This window comes from Mustela putorius, unplaced genomic scaffold (assembly GCF_011764305.1).
Source record: "Mustela putorius furo isolate JIRA1106 unplaced genomic scaffold, ASM1176430v1.1 tig00001059_pilon_pilon_pilon, whole genome shotgun sequence".
Classification (NCBI taxonomy): Eukaryota; Metazoa; Chordata; class Mammalia; order Carnivora; family Mustelidae; genus Mustela; species Mustela putorius.
In genome coordinates, this window is record NW_025421553.1 from 3,744,900 (window position 1) to 3,768,401 (window position 23,502).

The window sequence follows — 23,502 nt, forward strand, 5'->3', positions numbered from 1 at the left end:
TCTCTACCTTTTAAATTGAATGTTAGTATATTTGTACTTCATGTAATGATTAATATTTGGTGGTTTAAGTGTAGCATTTTGCTCATTTTCCTCTTTACTGTATCTGTTTTTTGTTGGTCTTTTCTTCCTTTCCTATTATATTTTGTTTTAATTGAATAGTTTTTGGTACTCCGTTTTACTTTTAATTAACACCTTCCCTATAGTTTTAATTATTTTTTTCTTGAGTGGTTTCTTGATGGCTTACAGTATGATTTCTTAATTTATCACAGCGTGTTTAGGATTAATATCATAATATGTAAAATTTAGAAGTCTTAAAAAATTATAGATCCCTTTATCCCCTCTCTTTGTCCTTTGTGCAGTTGTCATGCATCTTATTTTTGCCTATTAGTAGCCCCATGTTACAATGTTACTATCTCTGCTTAAACAGGAGGTAGTTTTTAAAAGAAATCAAGAAAAGGAAAAAGTTGTAGTTGTTATAGTAGACAGAAAATAGTCCCCTGGATGTGTCCATATCTTAGTCTCCAAGACTTGTAAATATTTTATGTTAGATGACGAAGAGGAATTAATGCTGCGGGAATTAAGATTGTTAATCAGTTGACCTTCTGCCAGAGATCGTCTCCTAAGTTATCCAAGTATACTCAAAGTAACCCCAGGGTCCTTAAAAAGTAGAAAAAAGAACAGGAGAAGGAATGAGAATGATTCAGTTTGAGAAGAATTTAATCTGCTTTGCTTGCTTTGAAGATGGAGGAAGGGACCATGAGCTAAAGAATAGGGGTAGCCTTTAAAGTTGGAGGAGGTAAGGAAGTTGATTTTCCCCTAGAGCCTCCAGAAAGTAATGTAGCTCTGTCAACACCTCGATTTTAGTCCAGTGAGATCTCAGTCAGATTTATGACCTACAGAACTGTATGATAAGAAATTTGTGTTGTTTTAAGCCACTAAGTTTGAGGCAATTGGCTACAGCCACAATAGAAAATGACTACGTTTACCCACTTGCTTACTATTATCAATGTGTTCTGTTTCTTCCTCTAGATCTGACATTGTTTTTCTTCCTTTGGCATGTCTTATAGTACCGGTCTGCACATGATACATTCTCTCAGCTTTCTGTGAAAATATCTTTATTTTAACCCTGATTTGTAACAGATAATATCACTAGCTGTAGGCTTCCAACTTGGTAGGTTTTTCCTTCCCACTTAAAAGAGATGGTTCGGTTGTGTTCTGGTTTCTGTCATTTCTGATTAGTCAGACTTCATTCTATAGGCACTGTTTGGACTTTGTCTTTTTTTTCTGCTAGCTACTTTTATGATTTTTCCATTATCTTTAGTTTTTAATCTATATGACTGTGGAGTAGCTAAATGTGGTTTTCTTCATATTTATCATTTATGTTGTTGTAATTTGATTTTTTTCACCAAATTTCAGAGATTTTTGGCCACTATCGTTCAAGTTCTTTTTTTCTGAGCCATTCAGTCTTCTTCTTTCTTGGGCATCTAGTTGTATGTATGCTAGACCATTTAGTATTGTCGCACAAGCAAACAAAGTTCTGTTCATTTTTAAAATCCTCGTGCCCCCCCCCCTTTTAAATTTTGGTCATTTCTGTTGATATGTTTTCAACCTCATCAACTTTTTCCCCCCTGTGTTGTCCAATCTGCTCTTAGAGCCACTCTGAACTTTATACTTTCCTGTTTAGAATTTCAGTTTTGTTCTTTATATACTTTTACTTTCTTTGTTGAGATTTCCCATCTGTTAATTTATTATGTCCATATTTTCCTTTAAATTGTTATATACATTTGTACAAAATGTTTTAAAGCCATTTTTGGTGAGTTCCCATGTCCGTGACTTTCAAAACCTATTTCTATTGACTGCTTTTATTATTTCTTAGATTATGGCTATATTTTCTTATTTCTCTACATATATACTTATTTTTTATTATATGCTGAAAATTTTAGATAATATCTAGGAGGAGGTTTGGATTATGCTGTCTTTCTTTAAAGAGACAAATTTTGTTCTGGCAGGCAACTAAATTATTGTTGACTACTCATTTTCTTTTTTTTTTAAAGATATTATTTATTTTAGGGAGAGAGCTGGGCAGGCATGAGTGTGTCTATGACTGGGGGGAGGTCCAAGGGGGGAGAGAGAGGGGCAAGGAGACTCCACACTCAGCTGAGCCTAAGGCAGCAGGATCATGACCTGAGTCTAAATCAAGTCGGCCACTTAGGGGACCCAGCCTCTCAGGTGCCCCAGTTGTTGGCTACTTTTGATCTTACTTTTTATGCTTGGTTTTATGCTTTCATAGGGTGGGACTTGTTAGACTTTGTCATTAGCTTAGGATGTGTTGTTGTTGTTGTTTTTAAAGATTTTATTTATTTATTTATTTGACAGAGATCACAAGTAGGCAGAGAGGCAGGCAGAGAAAGAGGAGGAAGCAGGCTCCCTGCTGAGCAGAGAGCCCAATGTGGGGCTCAATCCCAGGACCCTGGGATCATGACCTGAGCTGAAGGCAGAGGCTTTAACCCACTGAGCCACCCAGGTGCCCCTAGGATGTGTTTTTTACTTTAGGCTTGGTCCTTATTCCTAAAGCCTGGCCTTTCTGGAGTCTTAATTGACTGCACACTGTGCTCAGCATTGCTTCTCCAACAGCAACTGCATCAGAACTCTGTCCCCTACCACTTCCCACTCTCTGGTGTCCCCATTCAGCTCGAAGCCTTGCAGCACTGCCATCCCTTAGGCTCACATAGTCTTACCCTGCTTATGTAGAGATTAAGTGCAGTGAATATACTCAGCCAACCTTACAGAAAACCCCATACAGACTTCTGGAGCCCCCTTTTGTATTTTGTTGTGCACTGTATATTCATTCCATCCTTATCAATAGCTTTACATTCTCAGGTGCCTGGGTAGCTCAGTTGGTTAAGCAACTGCCTTAGGCTCAGGTCATGATCCCGGAGTGCTGGGATCGGTCCCACATTGGGCTCCCAGCTCCATGGAGAGTCTGCTTCTCCCTCTGAGCTTCTCCCCTCTCATGCTCAGTCTCTCACTGTCTCTCTCAAATAACAAATAGTGTCTTAAAAAAAAAGTAGCCTTACATTCTCATCTCTGCCCCCTTAGCGCTGTGAGACTTGTTTCTTGAGCTCCACTTTCCCTTTTCCACATCGGGAAGGCGCCTCTAGGCAGAACACTGAAGCAGTGGGGGGCTTGCCTTGTGCTTCCCTCCCCTCAACTATCACAGACTTATCTTCTCTGTTGCCCAATGTCTGAAAAACAGTTGCTTTGTATATGTTTTATAGATCTTGAGGAGGAAACATTCATCTGATACCAGTTACTGCATTGTCATCACAAGCAGAAGCTCAGGAATACTGTTTTGAGGTGGAGAATTATTTTCTTTTTCTTGAACTCACGATCTTAAGATCAAGGCCTGAGCTGAGATCCAGTTGGAGGCTTAACTGACTAAGCCACCCAGATGCCCTGATAGAGAAATACATTTAAATTGGGTATTGCTTTGATTAGATCAACTGATATCAGAAAATAATGGTATTTTAAACTTAAAATCTTATTTAAACTTTAATCTTAGCTACATGATAAAAATATCAGATCAGGTAGAGGATTATCACAGAAAAATGCAATAATATGAGAGAACTCCATTAAGAGTTTGCTGTTCTGGAGTTTAATTTTAAAGCAAACCATAAAAAGATTTAGCGGGACGCCTGGGTGGCTCAGTTGGTTGGACGACTGCCTTCGGCTCAGGTCATGATCCTGGAGTCCCGGGATCGAGTCCCGCATCGGACTCCCAGCTCCATGGGGAGTCTGCTTCTCTCTCTGACCTTCTCCTCTTTCATGCTCTCTCTCACTGTCTCTCTCTCAAGTAAATAAATAAAATCTTAAAAAAAAAAAAAAGATTTAGCAAATATTTGGCTAACTTTGTAACTGAACTTGGTTGATTAAGTATGTAACTGATAGGGCCAAAGTGCAATTAAATAAGTGAAGGGGAAAAAAATGTCTATTTGAAGAGCAATTCATTCAGAATTTGCTCTGCCTCCTTGGTAAAAAGCAGATTGAGAAAGAAGAACTTCTCCACAGGAAGACCCTTTGGAAATCTGTGGTGGACTAGTGTGAGGTGGTTTTTAGCTCGGAAGATGGTGATGGTAGAAACACAGAGAAGTGAATGGAAACACATATTGGAAGTAGTGGTGATGGATGTGGAATGTTAGAGGTATTTTGGATGAATTTTTTCTTTGGGGCTGATGGAGTGGGTAGTCGAGGTTTTCCTGAGGTCAGGCGAGATGAGCTGGAGATATGTGGGGAAAGAGTGTCAAGATTTATTTGTTTGGTTAGGTTTGAGAAACCAAGTGGGTAGTCAAATGGAAATGTCAAGTAGGCAACTAGATAAAACTGTTAAAACTCTGCAGGTTGATGAAATACCTCATTTCGACACATTGGGCCCTCTTTGATTTGAGCTATGACATTACAAACCAGGAAGTTACCTGCTGGGTGCTGTGGTCAGACCTCTGTTGGCACTCTGGGCCTCCCAGTGTTAGCTTACTGCCTAATCTCCATCAACTCCCCCTGTCCTCTGTACAAACATTAGTACCATTCTCACAGTTTTGCTGAAAATTCAAGTCATACTTGAATTCAGGTACCTATGACATTATATCTATAATTACAGTTACTATAATTAGTAAGTTCTTCAGATCTTGGTTAATCTCTACAAAACCGTAAGGAAGTGACTTTTTTTTTCCCCTTGAGATGAGGAGGAGGAGGGGGGATATGAAAAGAGTAGGATGGGGCTACCTCACATGAAGATAAGAATTTGGGTCTATGCAAATTTAGGAACCACTACTACTTTTAAGAAAAAAATGGAAACACCACTAGAATAGCCTCTGAGAAAGTAATTAAAATTATTCTTCACATATATTTGGAATTTTAGATATAGAGTAAACCACTTACCTCTCAATTACTCCCATAGTCTTAAATCCCTACTGCACTGTCTAGAAATCATCACATGGAGATATATCTGCTAGGAGCTTGGAATGCTATGATACATTATTCACGCATGTTCCATTCATTCTATTTTTTAAAATTCCCAGTGAAAAGCCAGGGAGCTGTATTTATTAAAAATACCAGAGTCATACTGTAGTATGAACTATAATACCCCTCTCTCCTAAAACACATTACACTATAATCTGATTGCCTCTCATCTAGGTCTTGGAGAACTTAAGTTCTTTCTAGTACATTTGCAGCTATATTGGTATCACATTCTTGTTTACTTATTAGAAAACTTTGATGAAACTGCTTTTCTATGTGAGTAAACCTTTACTCATTGGAATATTTGGAAGAGGCATTGAAGCTAAAACAATTAGTTCTTGTAGGTTCAACTTGTGTGTGTGAGAAGACTCGGGCTCCCTCTGGTGGTAATAATGACACACTATTTTACTGAAAAATGATGCCCAGATGAGATTGTCAGGGTGAAGTGATGTTCCCAGTTAAATACCACACAGAAGTCTGATGCCTTAAATATTGAGCATGTAGGTTTGGGAAGTGACTGAATGATCTTCAGCAGCTAGGTTGCTGGGCTCTGTGGCTTCCTAATCCTTCTTTAATTCTGACATGGAGGGGAGGAAAGAGGGAAGGAGGGAAAGATATGCTATCTCTTCATCATGTCTCTTCTGACTACTCAGAATTATGATGAGGAATTACTGATGCATTTGTTAAGGGCTTTGAATTTTCTTAAATAAAAATGTTTTATAAACTTACAGTTTTCTTAGTAATATATCTTCAACTCTAAATTTCCTTTTAGAGCAGTATTTGGTAGTAAGATCTCAATAATAAGTCAAATGCTACCACATTTATTTTATTTTTTTAGTATAATATAGTATACAAAATATAGTGTATTGGACCATATGGAGTAAATAGATAATGTTTTCTAGCTAATATAATTGGGAGATTAGGATGATGTAGAAGACTACCTCCACTGATAGGGTTTAAACCCTTTGTACAGTTGCCTGGGTGGCTCAGTTGGCTAAGTGTCTGACCCTTGGTTTTAGCTTAGGCTGTGATCTCGTGGGTCATGGGATTAAGCCCGCATGAGGCTCCGTACTCATTGGGGAGTCTGCTTGAAAGACTCTCTCCCTCTGCACTTCCCACCATTTGTATGCTGTCTCTCTCTCAAATAAATAAATAAATCTTACAAACAAAAACCCTTTGTAGATTTATGAAGTAGTGTTCTTATTTTAGGGTTTTGGAAGAAAGGGAAATGATTCTAAATGATGCCTCATCGAACAAGTTTCTCTGAGAAATGAATATTTAAATTGGACTATTGGTATAAGGTGTGAATGAGGGAAGTTTTTTTTTTTTGAGAAATACTCGACTAATATTAGACTTCATGTGTCTTTTTTTATAGAAATAGAACATTTCCTTAGGAACTTGGAGAGTTCAAGTAAAACATCTGCATAAGTAAGGGTCTTTTAATTAAGAAAAATGGCTGTCAAAATCCCACAGCTTTCTAAATCCGTAAAATGATGTTGAGCTGCAGATCCTGAATTCATCCTAAATTATTGATTAAATGTGTGCAGATGAAAGCATGAAAATAATACATTCCTCGTTAGCATGTTGACTGTGTTTACTTCTGTTAAATCACAGGTGGTCTAGCAATTGGAGGAAATTAGGGTTTTTGTTGTTGTTGTTGTTGTTTGTTTTTTGTGGGTTTTTTTGTTTGTTTCTTTAGCTTCAAGACTTCTTCCTACCCTAAAGCTGCTTGAAATTGCTGGCCATTTCAGAACTTAGTTTCCTTAAATATATGAGTATTAAAGATGCTACAGAACTGAAACATATAGACTAAATTTCTGAATTTTTAGGATCATTATTTATGGCTAGAAGGACTAATGTTCCCATCTGGGTTAAGATAACATTTCTGCTAATTCTTACAAGATGGGAATGAAAGGAATTGCCTGCGGAATTGCAACGATAGTAATTTTTTAAAACATGAAAATACATTTTTTTTCTTTTCTAATAACCAAGGTTAGAAATTCTCTTGGCTAAAGATAAATAAGAAAAGATAGGTTAAGTATAAATAAGAAAGTAAAATTACCTGCAATTCCAACACTCAGAAATATCCAGTGTTATCAAGTTTTTTGTATATTGTTGATATTCACCATCTCTCATCACTAGCCTGGTGTGGCGATCATGGGGGACAGGCACATCCTACTTGCCCCTCATTGCTTTTTTCATTCTCTCTCTCTTCTTCCTCAAAGCATTCAGGTTTGAATCTCATGCCATCAAAATTACACCACTTACTGTAGCTCAGCAACTGTGCCCTGGGCCTCTTCCCTCATTCTCTTAAGATTTAGTTTCCGCCTTGCTGTCATTCTTTCCAGCACTGTTTCCATATCCATATAATGGATCTCTGCAGGGAGCTGGCCTCACAGTTAGTCCTCCCAACCAGAGCCACTTTACTTTCAGGTCATACCTTTGACCAGTCATTTCATATGTGGGGGCGGTTTTGCCCCCTGTGCAACATCTGCCAAGATCTGGAGACATTTTTGCTTCTCACCCTGGCGAGGTATTAGTAGCATCGTGGGTGGAGACCATAGGTGCTACTCATCCTTCTACCATGCACAGGACAACCCTCTGTAGCAAAGAATTATCTGACCCAAAATGTAGGAACCTGGCTCAGCTCAAAGGTAGCCACACTATTGCATCTTCCAGACATAAGAATGATTATCAATATAATGGCCCGCTAACCTAGATAAGATGTAATACTTTAAACTATTGGGTGACCTTCTGTGACAAGATGCTGGTATATAGTTAAAACAGAACTATCCTTCCTTATTTTAAGCAGTAAATAGCTTAGTGCTTTTTAATATTCACACCTTCTCTGGCAGTATCTTTTAATGGGTTAAGATATTGTCTAGTGAACCACACCAGTCAAATGTAGGAAAGGAAGATTTCTTGCAGAAAATCCTTCCAAAGAAGCATTTCTTAAGATTTTTTTAAGCGTATAATTTTATTATATAACAACATCAACATTTAACAATATCATGTTTTATGTTTGAGACCAAGGCTTTATCCCCTCCCCTTATCTTCTGTGTTTTGATTCCTTTTGAGTTGATTAAAAGATATTTACAGTTCCCCCCCACACACACAAAGTGTAGAGGGGGACACTTAGTCAATTTAATTGCTAGAAAGTAGCTTATTGTATTCTGTGCGCTTGGAAAGCCCTACCAGAATGCTTCAGTGGTGCCTCATTAACTAAGAAAAATGAAAGCAATGATAGTATCATGTGTTGAAAGTGATATTGAGCCCAAAATGTTGATACAGATTATGAATGTAAAATTCCACAGGACAGAGCATTGCAGGGGCTTTGCAGACCTCCAGGCCTTTTAATTGTTAGGGTTTGGGTCCTTTCTTTGGGACTTTATTAGGCCTTGGTTCTGCTGAAAGGAGGAATAAAAGCTTGTCATTTTCCCACTAGGAAAGAAAGTCATTCTGTGGCAGCAGTTGCAGTGATAACAGATTTCTAGTATTCACTGCTATTATGGGGAGGGTGAACTCGTGAATGCTGACTTCAAATTTCTCATTCTAGGAAATTAAAAGTAGTGGTATAATTTCTACTCAAGTAGCTTTTGGAGAAGAGATTTGTGGGCTATGTAGATAGGGATAGAGAGGGGGCATATAGAGGGTGACAGCGCAAACCACACATATGTCCCAGCATTTCTGGGCCCACGCTATGACCCAGAAACACAATATCAGATGTAAGAGGAAATGTGGGTCACTGGTACAGTCTGCTGGCCTGAGCTGTCCCACCATTTCCTTTTCCCTCTGCTTGCTGCTTCCACTAGGTAATCACAGGTCCTGTTGGGAATCTTTCATATTAATAGAATCAGGATGAGTTCTTTGCCTTTACTCAGAAATAGCTGGAAGGACCAGGAACAGATCACCACTGGAGGGTGTGTGGATTTCCTCCTAAACATCTAAGCTCCTTCTTCAGAAAAAGCCCTGCCTGGTTGTGGCTGGTGGTTCTGTGATTTTTTTCTTCAGTACTGCTAGCAGATAAATTATCTGGTGCCTTTATACTACCCCACATTGGCTCTCCATGCCCAGTCTTTCCTTGTCCCATCCCTGCTGGCAAGTAACTTCCTGGACTGAAAACTATAAATGTTGCTCTGCTAAACTTAGCTGTGAGGTTGTCAGATGAAGCATGTTTGCAAAGATGAGTGGTGTGTTCTCTCTTTATAGGAGGAGCCCTGATATTCAGGCAAAAGAAGAGTTATGGAAGCATATTCAGTAAGTACTGCTTTTTTTCTTACTGTTTTAAAATGTGTGTCTTGTTAAGGCATTTACGAGGACCACCAAGGACAGCAAGAGGCAGCCTCTGGCCTGTGACATGGTCTTTGTTGTCATCATTATGTGGAACAGCGCCCTCCCATGGCGGTGCCTTTCCAGGCCAGCAGCCCCTCTCCCGCAGTCTTCTCTTTAGATCACTTAGCCTTACCTGTAAATGGGCCTCAGACTGGCCAATAGTTTACAAATAAATACCAAGGAAAACAGATTCAGAGGGGGAAAAGATGCCTACTACAGGGGAGAGAAGCAGATTTTTTGTAGGGAGATGATGGGTGGAGAGTCCTCTACATTCTGGTTATAGAAAAACTGGAAAAAAGGGAGAAGAGCTAGAGAAAAGGGTCCCCACCCCATTTTTCCTTGAATACATTCTAGTTTCTTAATCTTTGTTCCTGGCTCATGTTTCTCTTAGTTTTACTAACACTGTATTTAGGGATAAGATTAGGAAGGGAAAACCCATCGGCCGATTGTGAAAGGTATTAGTATTTATATCAGCATCGTAACTTTTATTTTCTTGCACATTCCCTTCTAGAAAGGAACTTGTGGATCCCTCTGGATTGTCTGAAGAACAATTAAAAGAGATTCCATATACTAAAGTAGAGTACGTATGTCTTTGAAAATCTTTTGATAAATGTTTTATTAATACTTATAAGTAATAGTACGTTCTTACTCGTCAGTGGTGTTCCATGAAGTGCTTTGTCTTTGCATTTTAACTAAAATTAAAACTTTAGGGAGAGGTAGAAAAGGGTGTATTAAAGCTAATTGTTATTCTGTCCTACAATCACTGTCATCTTCTGTTAACTGCCTGTTTGTATGTGATAGCTAGCAAGGGGCTTTTAATGCTTAATGTCAGTTTTAAAATAAAAATTCTTTGAGATATTCATTAACTGGTAACAATGCTTCTTCTTACTCATTACTTTAATGCCCAAAGAATGATGCTGGCTACAAATCCTGTCCTGTAAGCCCCATCCAATCCCTGTCATAGACTAGCACATGGAACATGCTTCATGGAAGCCTAACAGGACTCCCTAATCATTCAGTTTAGAATGCAGCAGAAGATGACTTCTTTACTGTTTTCTATCCTGCTACAATTAAGAGGAAGTGGGATTCTACTTCATGGCTTTATGTCCCTCTGTAACCCGTTTATACTTGCTTCCTCTCTCTGGTTGAACAGCAGGTTTGTACACACCCTCACCAACTGCCCCCACCCATCTCTCCTTATCTTTAGGCTAAAGACTGAATTATTAATGACAGGCTAATTAGTAGCTAGGACAAGGGCCAACTTTTTCTGGTGGAATGCCATTTTGTCTGCATGGTAGATTTTCTTCTTCCACACTTTTGGAAAAAATGCAACAGGGAATGGTTTCATTACAGTTTTTTCACTTAGAAGATTCTCTCTCTCTATATATATATAAAATCACCCATGTCCATACAAATACTAGAGTGGCATTTTCATGTATGGTCAAAGGAGCAGTTTTCTGTTGTTAGCTTGTGAAAGTTAAGCCACTTAGGTTTTCCAGGCTCAGAGGGATCAAGTCCTTTTTAAACTCTCAAAGTCTCATTCCATATTAAGGAAAAATTCCAAATTATTCTCTTCTGACTTCTGGTTTCCACATTTTTGGTTGCTTGTTCAGGACTCAAGGTGACCCAATCCGCATCAGGCATTCCCATTCGCCTCGAAGTTACCGCCAGTATCGCCGGTCCCAGTGTTCAGATGGAGAGCGATCTGTTCTCTCGGAGGTGAAGTAAGTAGGCAAGCTTGAGTACGTAATCCCCTTCATGGCTTCAGATCCAGAGCAGATAATATAATGGGACTTTCTGCAATGATGGGAATGGTCTGTATGTGTGGTTATTATTTGATTATTCTATCTAGTGTAACTAAGAAACTGAAAATTTAATTAATTAATGTTAATTAATTTAAATAGCTCTGTATGGCTAGTGGCAACCACACAGGGTAGCACAGATCTAGACTATACTTTGGCTAAATCATGCCACCTCCGAGCTATGCACTAAAGCTTTTATTTTTTTTAAAGGTTTTTATTTATTCAGTTGATGGGGGAGAGAGAGAGAGTGAGACAGAGAGAACAAGTTGGGGGAATGGCAGAGAGAGAGGGAGAAGCAGGTTCCCCACAGAGCAGGGAGCCTGATGTGGGACTCCATGCCAGGACCCTGGGATCATTCCCTGAGCCAAAGGCAGTCCTTTAACTGACTGAGCCACCCAGGTGCCCCTGCACGAAACTTTCAGAAGAAGAAAAATGTATTTACTATTCTGTTATGAATGATACATTCTTATTTGAGAGAAGTGGTATAAGTTTCTTTCTGATTTGATGACATTTTCTTTTACTACAGCAAATATATGTTGCAGTCATTTCTTTGCATTTAGTTTTTCTTTTGGGTTAAGTGGCCGTATCTCATTCACACTGTGGTCACAATAGGTGCTCTATTTTAAATAAATACGTTAATGAAATAATTAATCATCATGTACTTGGTATTACTGGTTAGGAATGTTAATCATTGAACTCTGAATTAAGGCTCAGAATTTTAGTAAACAATAAATTGGGAGATAGACTAATCCAGCAGAGAGAGGTGTAAGCCAGGTTTTGTTTATTTTTTGTTTTGTTTGTAAATTGTAGATCCTGGCTATTTATAGCTCCATAGGTATATAGAAAAAAGGATAAATGGACAATAAATGCTCCTCTGGAAACAAATCAAAAAGCCATTTATACATGTCACGTAACAAAAGTGCATGGGAACCACACCTGTTTTATTCTTGGTTCCTCTATTTATTTGCTTCGATTTTTAGCAAGTTACTTCACCTGCTCAACTTAATTCAAAAACATTTATTAAACACCTCTCTGTGTGAAGCATTGTGTAGGCACTGTTAGGAATATGAAGGTATATAAAACACGCTTTCTATCCTGTAATCCTCTTCCAGCTCAAGTTGTGATTCTAGGTACTGTCTTGATCCTTAATTCTAAAACAAATTCTCTGCAGTTCAAAAACGGATCTTGTACCTCCACTTCCTGTGACCCGTTCTTCAGATGCTCAGGGTTCTGGTGGCTCCACGGTTCATCAGGTTGGTAATAAAGTTTTAAGGTATCGGTACTGATGACAGTTTTTGAGAAGCACTTTTCTGAAAGTTCTTTTGGGGAAATAGGGCAGTGAATCTCTAACTTGACTCTGAGATTCCATAATTTTAAAAGAAGTTATATAAAGTGTGGAAGAAGGAAGAAGGGTGACATGATTCAAGCAAGGCACAATGTGGGAAGAGTTACTTTAGAGGTGAGAGCTAGAGCTAGTGTAAGGTCTCAAATGGTCTGATACCTGGAGCAAAGCCAAAGATAACAAAGATGGTAAGATTGTTTGGAGCCAGAATAAAGAAACAATGGCTTCACTCATTTAGATACTTTTTTGACCTGGAGAAGCAAGGAGAAAGTGATAGACTTACAGTGGGCAGATTTCTATTGTTAACTGATGGCAAACAGGGAAATTACTCAAGTCCTATTTTATTTCTGTTTTCTCCATCAAAGAGAATTACTTTTGTCCTGGGAATGTTTAAAAAAAAAAAGTGGTTACAAGGGAATTCAAGGACATTAATAGAGCATCTAGCTGCCTTAACAAAATGGATTTAGTACTCAGTTGCATTAGGTGAATCTATCGAGACCACTGTCCCAAACATACTGCAGCAAGGTGTTTAACACTGTCTCTCATGCTAAGGAAGAGAGAAAAAAGTAGGTTAAGATCTTTAGATGGATTTATATCTGGTTAAACCATCACTCTAAGAACAAAGTTGATGTTTATAATGGACCAGTGTCAGCCCACTGTTCACAGTGCTGTGGTTTTCAGTTTGTAAAAGATCCTGGAAAGCAATTATAACTGCTGTTTCTCACCCATAAAAATGCATACAAGCACATACATAGTTTTGTATGTAAACTCAGGGAGTTGACAGATGACCTAAGAAAATGGACTCCAGCGGTACTTGTCATATGCTGCCCTTTCTGATTCATTTTTGCCATTGATGTGAGCAGGGACAGAAAAGCCTGTGCTCATTTAAGTTGGGCTTAAGACTTGGGACTATGAGATCAAGGTTTACAAGGAGGAAGTTTATTGGAAAGCACTCTTAAGATCAACACTTGGGAAGTGAAAGGCAAGAGTAGAAGTGTGTGGTGTACTCCCAATAAAGCATCAGCTGATTCCACACGGAGCTCTAGATCTGAGATGGTCCATCCCGTCCCTCCCCTCTGGATGCAAAGCTCTCACATTCACCATGGAGCAAGTCACTTCAATAATGGGTGCCCTGGGGAAGGGACTGCCTTCAGCTGAGGGGAGCCTGTGGGGAAGGGCTCCGTTTTTAAGCTGTATGGCAGCTAGTACTTCCAGCAGGTGGGCGAGTGAATGCCTCAGTCCAGAATGGAGAGCTGGGTACTTAATCACAACTTCCACCAAAATCTGCCTCATTTTTGATTAGATAGATCAAGGAGAGCTAACAGGTTGCCCAATTTGTTTCAAGTCAATCATAGTTTTAAAAATTTATATTCAAGATTAGTTTAGGCTTTGCATTCAGACTGACCTACATTTGTGTCTCCTTGTCTCCACACAGCACTTGTGTGACTTTGGACAAACTTTAACTTCTAAACTTCGATTTTTGTGCAGTGTGGATAATAACATGTTAGGGTTACTGCGAAGATAAATAAGCAGTTTCTCAGAACTTTTTGTCTTAAAACTTCAAAGTTGGATTCAGTACAAATAAGAATCTTACTTTATTGCAGTTTTGCTTTTCCAACTAGATTCCCTCATCACCATCACTTAGGAATCTCAAACTTAGGCATACTGAATAGTGGCCCTCACTTCGCTGCGCACAAGAACTCCCATGCATCTTCTGACCAGTGGCTCTGATTCTAAGCTTGTCTCTGTGACACCTTTGACTTTCAATTCAACAAACATCTAATGAGCACATGTAATGAGACAGGCACTGGTTGGGTAGTCAGCAGACCAGTCTTATAGGCTAAATCTGGTCTGTTTTTGTACAGACCAGGAGCTAATAATGGCTTTTCCATTTTTAAAGGGTTGTTCTAAAGAAGGGGGTGTTTGGGGGGGGCGACCTAACAACAAACAGATAAGAGTCTACAGTCTGGCCCTTCACAGAAAAATGTTTGCTGACTCCTGGCCTAGACAGGTAACACATAAAAGGAAACAGGCAAAATTTAAAAACTAGTTAAGCATTATGAAGAAACAAAGGGCAGAGTTAGAAAATCTACAGGTGACCTCACTTTACAGAGATGAGTGGTCCAAGAAAGCCATCTCAGAAACCAAGGTATAAAGCTGAAACCTTGCAGGGGAAAAGTTGTAAAGGGCCTGTTTGAGCTGAAAGCCCCATGTGGTCTGAGCACGGTGGGGGTGGGGGCAGATAACACAGGGCTTTAGATACCATGGAAAAAAGTCTGGATTTTATTCCAAGTGCCAAAAGGAAACCATTGATCTGGCTGCCATGTGGAGAATGGACTTAGTGAGCCAGGGAAGCAGAAAAGCTGCATGTCCTAGTTCGGCCAGGGTGCACAAGTCGGAGTGGCATGGCCTGCCTATACCTCACCTCACAGAAAGCTGGTTAAAGCGGGATGGATGATGGACTGATTCCCTTTATGTCCTTAAATATGAAGGCGGAGGGGACAGGTTTAGTGGTAGACTAATTTACATGGTAGTGCTGTTTTGGGTAACCTCCCTGTGCCTTTTCCAGTTCCTGTATTAGTTCTCCATTCCCCTACACAGACTCACTGGAGGGTCCTTTGATTTATCTAGAATTCTTCCATTTCAGACAGATGTCTCACTCTAAAATGATCTTGGATTTTAGTTTAGGGATGGCACAAAAATGACAACTGGCATAACCGAGGACTAATTTTCATGCATAAAGTGTCTTACGCATGTTACTATGATTTAACTCTACATTTACGATTTAATCATGTTATAACAAATATTTGTTGAACAGCTTTTGATATTATGAAGCTTAAGTATTTTGTGGTTTGAGGCCTTAATTTCTGATATATTAATAAAACTGATTTCAATTTTCTCTGAATCTTATCTTTTGAATATATTTTTTTTCTAGAGAAGAAATGGATCTAAAGATAGCCTGATTGAAGAAAAATCTGAGGCATCTACAAGCAATTTGGCTGGAAAACACATGGCAAAAACAGTAAAAACTGTCCAAGCTTCACGCCTTAAGATAGAGACTTGATGCCAAGGAAGAAGGGCCTGGGAATGGGGGTGGGAAGGGGTATGTGCCACCTTTACTTTGAAACTGTGAATTGTTAATTATTCAAGTATGTTGGACCTGCAAGTGTTTAAGAAAAAAAAAAAATTGAACCTGTTGCATCTTTTAAAGGTTTAACAGCGTATTTGTGCTGAAGGGCCTTTTTATTTGGTAACTGGAATAGTCTTGTGAAAACTCATTCACTTGATGCCCTATTTTTCTTCCCGGAGACTCCAGGTATCTTGTGTCCATGACCAAGACCAGATGCTTCCAATCAAAGCTTGGGAATCCTAGTGTGCAGCTGCCTAGCTATGCAATAGCACACCAAGTGGAGGAAAAGATTCTTCCCAACTCTAGGTGGATCTCAGCCCGTGCACAGATTTATGAAGACTGAGACATCACTTTCAGACTGCAGATGTTTTTATTAATATAAATATGTTCTTTGTAATACTGTATTTTATGGCATTAAGTTCCGCTGGTTATTTACAAGTGTAAAAAGGTTTTTGTTAAGTGTTGCTTTTAACTTCTAGTGTCCTTGTGTTTTCAGAAAAGACTGTGGATTTCAGTTGACCTCAATTATAAATTCATAACCCTCAAATGCAAATGGTCCTTCCATCTTGCCTAGCTACCTAACTGCCCTCAAAGATGAATTCATTTGAGGGTGACTATTACAGGGAAAACAAATATTCATGCAGGACATCTCACATTCTCCCTCCCCCAAACTTCTCCAGTTACTATCAACAGTACTCCTGTCCCTGTCTATGTGGTTTGGAGCCCAATCTCCTTCAGCCTTATCTGTCAACTTACTCCTGTCAGCCAGATCCTTGCAACTTGGTTTTAAACTGTTAACTCAACCACCTAAAAAAAAGCCAGCCAACTTTCACTACGGCAGTTCCCTCCCTAGCGATCTTTCTCTCTCCCAGTTTCTTTAAAGGGTTATCTGTAGCCTGTGTCCTCAATCCATCTCCTAAATCGTGATTTAAACTGCTCCACTACAGACCTCACTACTACTGTGTACCAAATTTTGATGGTTTGCCCCACAACATTTTTAGTGCAGTATTTGTTGCTATGTTTCTGACCATCCTTTACTGCTCCAGTCAGATGCTGTTCTACCTCGCCACTTAGTTCTCACTCCTATCTCAGCCCTCCCCTGTAAGTGGATGTCATTTATGCCCACAGCCTTAAAGCTTATTCCTGTAGCTTAAGTCTATAGACCAGTGTTCTGCCAGAAGGCCACTTAGAGGTCTCCAAGGCAATCCCAATTCAACTAGTTAAAAATGCTGCTCTCTAGCTGGATTTAGGACCATTACATTGTGAATGTGCAAGACACAACTAGCAATCGTTATAGACACCTCCCCTATTACCAACTCCTGTGAGCTTTGCCCTCTACAGCTTAATCTCCACAAATTTTTACCACACTGGTCCAAGGTAGTTGTCTCTTGCCTAGACAACTGCATCCTTTTTCTGACATATTAAGTATCCTGGATTTCTCCTTGCTATAAACAGCCGTAAATGGTCTGGTCTCTTACCTGTTGTTCAGGCTCATTTTGTAGTACCCCAGGCTCAGCAAACAGCCACCTTTTAAGCCTCATTAAGCACTTGCCTGAATCAGGGCATTTAAGAGGGAAAGTAACTACAAATATGACCAGTTTGTACCTTTTCTAGCCCAAGACCTCTGCACACACCATCCCCAACTTTGCCTTGCAAAAATGACACCTACCCTTAGACTCGACTGCTTTCTCAGGTTTGTCTTGGTCAACTCATGCATGAGACTTGTCTCACAAAGTTTTATATCTGTGATGACATTTCTGCCATTCAACTCTAAGCTTCCAAAGGAGGAACTGTTTTGCTCACTCTTGTGTCCCCACTTCTTAGTACATTACTGAAAAGTTCAATAAATTTTTTGATGTTCAGACTATTTGTTCTTTCCTGCAAAGTGAAGGCAGAGGATATGCTGACATCTAGTAAAAATAAAAATGCAGTGACCATGGAAAACACACCTGTGACCTAGAAACACTGAGATTTCATCATTTTGAAGTTGTTGGGGAAGGAGAAACCCTCCCTTTCCCTTGATTTTTCAGTGAAAAGTGCTATTTGCTAGTAGTTAATACACAAACCTTCAAGAAGCACAATGAAATATTTATTTGTAGCCCTACTGTTTTAGGTGTGTTTATTTATAGACTGTCCAAGAGCACCAATTTTAGTGCCCCTCAGGCTCCTGGGAGTTTTAAATGATCCAAGCAACTCTTGTCAAGATTTCTTATGATGTTTTTGAATTCCTCATCAAGGATATCCTAAAAAAACAAAATAAAGCACTCAATTTGACAAGCAAATATTCACAGGTATCATAGATTAATTTAACAGTCCATACTCCTCTGAATTCCATTAAGTCATGCAGGTCTGGACTCAGCTTTAAATGTCCACATAAAACATACCTGAGATTTGACTAAGTGTTTGAAATGTAGGTGCTACACACAGACATGTGATCTTAAAATTAAAAAAGTAAGCTAGGAACAGGCTACCCTATTTGCTGTTAATTTCACCTTGTTAACTACAGATGTTGCAGTACTAACAGTAATTTAATCTAACACCCACTAGAAAAGGCAGCCCAATCTGGAAAGGTAAAATTTGCATTAGGAGTAACCCCTTTACGACAGAACTACAAGGTAGCATCACCTTACCTTATATCACCTTTGTGCTCCCAGTGTTCAGCTAGCAGCAGTCTTTACTTCAAGCATCCAGCTTTCACCTGCACAAAATTTAAAAAGTTAAGAAAAACTATACACACTTTATGTTGGCAGACTCAAGATCACATAGGTAAACTAAGGCAAATGCAACAACTGTTACTTCCGCAGCTCCTACACCAAAGATACCAAATTCAAGGGCAGGAAAAGGCTGCAAAGTGTTTAGTTTATGCCTTTTTTGACACCACATTCACTAGTTTCCAAAAGTGAACGGGCAACACAAAGGCTACAAGGAAACTGCGCAAGGACTGTTCTATGGCACAAAGCTGCTGACCCCATGATCTGTTCTGTGGGTTAGCGCTGGAAAAGGGCTTAATTCCAGCTGTAGATTTTCCTTGACAATTCAAACCCCAAACCAGGTAACAAGAACTGCAATTTAAAATGTTTTGTGGTTAAAACACTAAAGCTGCGAGGCAACCGGTTTTTCTTGCACGAACATGCAAACTCACCTGCGAAGTCGATGACACTCATTCGCCGAGTTCCGCATCTTGAAACAATTATCGAGATCTAAATCTTAAATGGCACTTTACTCCTACGTAGACTCGATCTCAGCTGTGATGCGGTAGGCACACATGCCTACTTATGGTGAGGCCTCTCTTTCAACCCAAGAATTCCCTGCTTATACGGAAACCTCCCCGGCAAAAAGTCGATGACCAAGAAACTCAAATGCACTCAAACCCACCCAGCTCCCATTTCCTGGCGTGGGCAGGCAGCCTGAGGGCCGCCTAGGGTGCCTCCTGCCGTCCACCGGCAACGTGGCCGAGCCCAGGCCGCTGCCCTCCGCCCTCCACGAACTCAGGGCGGGAACCTCGGGGCCGGCCCGGGTGCGAAAGACGTCTCATCACCCTCAAGGCTGCCGCGCGTCTCTGCCCGGCGCCCGGGCGCGTCGGAGGCCAAGGAGCCGCGCACACCGAAAGCCCCGCCATCACGGAAGGCGCAGAACCCTTCCTCCCAGCCCAGCGCAGAAGCAAGAAAGGCCACACGCCCCTCCCAGAATGCTTTTCTACGACTGGAAGGGCCCACTGTCTGGGGGAGCGCGGGGAGGACGGACTGTACCACTGGCCGCCGCGCCCTCGCGAGACGCCGCCGTGTGGCGCGAGGGCGAAATGCGCCGTGATTGGTCGCGGGACGGGGCGGGGGGGGGGGCGAAGGAAAGAGGGCATAGGGGCGAGGGGTCCTTTTTTCCGCTTTGCGTTGTGCGACCAGTGCTTTCGCCCAGGCAGGTTTTCTCCGGTATCCACCCCTCTCCCAGGGTCGGGAGAGTGGGGTCCGCGCGGAGCGGCGGGTGTAGCGCAGAGGACTTCAGACCTCGTGTTCTTCAGTCTCCGGCTGAGGAAGAGTCGGGTCCTTCATTCAAAGAACATGATTTGTAGAGCCCTTCCTAGCTTCAGGCTCTGACCTCAATGCCTGGGAACCGGGTGTGAATGAGACGGGCGGGGGTCCCGGCTTACGAGTTCTAAGTTGGGCGGGAAAGGCACTTAAACAGGTGACATGACAACGTAGGTCCAGATGGCCTGAGTGCCAAGGAGGAAACAAAAGGAGGTTATGTGGCGGAGCAGGCTGTTCCACAGAAACATAGTGCGGACCACGAATTCCATTTTAAGTGTTTGAAATGCCACCCCAAAAGTTAAAAAAAAAAAATTAATTACAGTAGTAACAGTATTAATCAATGCAAAATTGCAAAATCATTAATGATTAATGATATATGTTAATGATCTATTTTGCTTAAAAGTCCGGCGTGTATTTTATACTTCCAGCACGTTTCAGTTCAAACTAGTCACATTTCGGGTGCTGAGAAGCAGCCTGTGTGGCTGGAGCAGCCTGTGGAGTGCAGAATGGCATAAGATGCAGCAGAAGAGACAGGTAGGAGCAAATCTTATGAGGCTTTGTACCTGGGGTAGGAGTTGGAATTTTACGCTGAAATTTTGGAGTTGACTAATGATTACCACAGAAATAAAGCAGAGGTTGTTAATTGGCTTTTTGCCTGATAACCCTAATGCAACGAAGGGAGAGAGACTGTAGTGAGATCTGTGTAATAGCGGGGGGGGGGGGGGGGGGGGCGGCTCCTTGCTCCTGTAGGTCCTAGCAGAGACTTTAATCAAGGGACCACACCCCAGCACTTTTCCTCATTTCCTTAAAGCTAGTGAGAGAGAGATAAAGGAAGTAAGGAAAAAGATTAAAAAAAAAAAAAAAAATCAAGCCCACGCAAGTACTAGCCTGAACAATAATATCAACTCGTGGACACTTGGGACATACTGAAGGAGTAAAAATGTGTAATGATCACAAGAAAGGAAATAGCACAAACCTTTATTAGGAAGTTACTGTAACATCTGGGGGAGAAAAGATTGGGGAAGGGGGATACCTCTAGGAGTGTAATTTTAAGGCATTGAATGGTACAGTGTGGGGTTTATAACAAATCTGAGTCTTGGCTTCTCTTGGGTTGGAGCAGCCAGCAGACCTGGGTTTATATCCAGCTCTGACACTTGTTCTCTTAGGTAAATAACCATTTCTTTGACCCCAAGGTTCCTCATTTAAAGGATAATAACTATACCCATGAACACATGTTAGTTTAAAGAATTAAGAAAGTCTTGTGGAGGGGCACCTGGGAGGCTCAGTGGGGTAAACCTCTGCCTTTGGCTCAGGTCATGATCTCAGGGTCATGGAATCAAGCCCTGCATTGGGCTCTCTGCTCGGCAGGGAGCCTGCTTCCTCCTTTATCTCTCTCTGCCTGCCTTTCCACCTACTTGTGATCTCTGTCTGTTGAATAAATAAATAAAAATCTTAAAAAAAAAAAAAAAAAGAAAGTCTTGTGGAGGGACGCCTGGGTGGCTCAGTGAGTTAAGCCTCTGCCTTCAGCTCAGGGCATGATCTCAGGGTCCTGGGATGGAGCCTGGCATTGGGCTCTCTGCTCAGCAGGAAGCCTGCTTTTCCCTCTATCTCTGCCTGCCTCTATGCCTACTTGTGATCTCTCTGTCAAATAAATGAATAGATATAGAACCATAATAGATATAGATATAGAACTATAAATAGATATGGAATAGATGTGGAATCATCTAGCTCCATGTAATACATAGTAACATACAACAAATGACTCTCGTGAGCTTAGCTCTTCTCGTTTGTCCTCACCCAAGATATGGAATCTTCTTGGGTTGAGTTCTTAAGGAAAGGAGAAGTATGTTGATGTTTTTCTTTTAATGGCTTGTCATTTTTGTTCCCACCTTATGCTTTTCTATTCTCCCCTTTATATTTCTTTCCCAAACTCTGAATGGTTCAAGAGTAGATAGTGGGGAGGCATTTGTTCCGATTGTTGAGTTAGTATTGGTGTCAGGAAATCAATTCTAAATTGTTCATTTTTCTGTCTACTTCAACCTCACACAGCCTGATAAGGAAAATCCAGTAATTAAGCCAAGGCAAGCAGCAAGGACACAAGAAAAATTTAGAGGGTATTTGCTACTTAGTTTTTCCACCACCTTTGCCTGCTGGGGCTGAGGCATTATGTAAGGATGTACAAGCTACATGTAGTGTTAGTGCAAACATGGAACAAGCTGGGTTTCCTTGCGAAGCATGGTTCCCCAAAGATGTCCATGTTCTCATCACCTGAGCTTGTGGATATTTCATTATAGAGTAAAAGAGGCTTTGCAGATGTCATTAAGCTTGGAGACCATGATAGAGGAGATAAAAATCAAAGAGGAAGGCAGAAGAATTAGATGTGGTGGAAGAGAAGGCAGGAGAGGGGCTCAACCTTCTACTGCTAGCTTTAAATTGGAGAAAGAAGATCTTTGAAGCCAAAGAATACAGTTTCAGCTCTAGAAGCTGGGAATGGCTTTCAGCTGACAGCAAGGAACCAGAGACTTCATTTCTACAACTGCATGGAACTGAATTCTGCCAACATCCTGAATGAGCATGGAAACAGCCTCTCTCCTAGAGTCTCCAGAAAAGAGCACAGCCCTGCTGATGTTTTGATTTTTTAAAATTTTTTATTTTTTATAAACATATAATATATTTTTATCCCCAGGGGTACAGGTCTGTGAATTGCCAGGTTTACACACTTCATAGCACATACCCTCCCCAGTGTCCATAACCCCACCCCCCTTCTTCCAACCCTCCTCCCCCCAGCAACCCTCAGTTTGTTTTGTGCGATTAAGAGTCATTTGTGGTTTGTCTCCCTCCCAATCCCATCTTGTTTCATTTATTCTTCTCCTACCCCCTTAACCCCCCATGTTGCATCTCCACTTCCTCATATCAGGGAGATCATATGATAGTTGTCTTTCTCCGCTTGACTTATTTTGCTAAGCATGATACCCTCTAGTTCCATCCACGTCGTTGCAAATGGCAAGATTTCATTTCTTTTGATGGCTGCATAGTATTCCATTATGTATATATACCACATCTTTATCCATTCATCTGTTCATGGACATCTAGGTTCTTCCCATAGTTTGGCTATTGTGGACATTGCTGCTATAAACATTCGGGTGCATGTGCCCCTTCGGGGCACTACATTTGTATCTTTAGGGTAAATACCCAGTAGTGCAATTGCTGGGTCATAGGGTAGTTCTATTTTCAACATTTTGAGGAACCTCCATGCTGTTTTCCAGAGAGGTTGCACCAGCTTGCATTCCCACCAACAGTGTAGGAGGGTTCCCCTTTCTCTGCATCCTCGCCAGCATCTGTCATTTCCTGACTTCTTAATTTTAGCCATTCTGACTGGTGTGAAGTGATATCTCATTGTGGTTTTGATTTGTATTTCCTTGATACCGAGTGATATGGAGCACTTTTTCCTGTGTCTGTTGGCCATCTGGTTGTCTTCTTTGAAGAAATGTCTGTTCATGTCCTCTGCCCATTTCTTGATTGGATTATTTTTTCTTTGGGTGTTGAGTTTGCTAAGTTCTTTATAGATTTTGGACACTAGTCCTTTCTCTGATATGTCGTTTGCAAATATCTTCTCCCATTCTATCAGTTGTCTTTTGGTTTTGTTGACTGTTTCCTTTGCTATGCAAAAGCTTTTGATCTTGATGAAATCCCAATAGTTCATTTTTGCCCTTGCTTCCCTTGCCTTTGGTGATGTTCCTAGGAAGATGTTGCTGCGGCTGAGGTCAAAGAGGTTGCTGCCTGTGTTCTCCTCAAGGATTTTGATGGATTCCTTTCTCACATTGAGGTCCTTCATCCATTTTGAGTCTGTTTTCATGTGTG

General features: G+C 40.7%; 1 protein-coding gene, 1 long non-coding RNA gene and 1 other non-coding gene across 6 annotated transcripts in view; 1 reads left to right on the forward strand and 2 right to left on the reverse strand.

Moving 5' to 3' along the window:
• The window catches only part of EPB41L4A (erythrocyte membrane protein band 4.1 like 4A), a 250,082-nt gene extending 232,601 nt beyond the window's left edge, over nt 1-17,481 (forward strand). For all 4 annotated transcript variants that reach the window (XM_045087135.1, XM_045087137.1, XM_045087136.1 and 1 more), the window contains 5 exons: nt 9,223-9,270; nt 9,857-9,925; nt 10,959-11,069; nt 12,319-12,400; nt 15,425-17,481. In XM_045087135.1, the coding sequence (XP_044943070.1) occupies nt 9,223-9,270; nt 9,857-9,925; nt 10,959-11,069; nt 12,319-12,400; nt 15,425-15,553 (439 nt within the window). In that variant the 3' untranslated portion in view covers nt 15,554-17,481. The remainder of the gene's footprint in view (nt 1-9,222; nt 9,271-9,856; nt 9,926-10,958; nt 11,070-12,318; nt 12,401-15,424) is intronic.
• A 205-nt stretch (nt 17,482-17,686) lies between these two features.
• On the reverse strand, nt 17,687-19,291 carry LOC123393880. The gene is made up of 3 exons (XR_006608688.1): nt 18,762-19,291; nt 18,250-18,317; nt 17,687-17,862 (listed from the first exon to the last, which is right to left on the reverse strand). It is a non-coding gene; the product is annotated as an uncharacterized LOC123393880 (long non-coding RNA).
• LOC123393884 lies at nt 18,407-18,540 on the reverse strand. Its single transcript, XR_006608693.1, has one exon. It is a non-coding gene; the product is annotated as a small nucleolar RNA SNORA13 (small nucleolar RNA).
• Nucleotides 19,292-23,502: the final 4,211 nt, after the last annotated feature.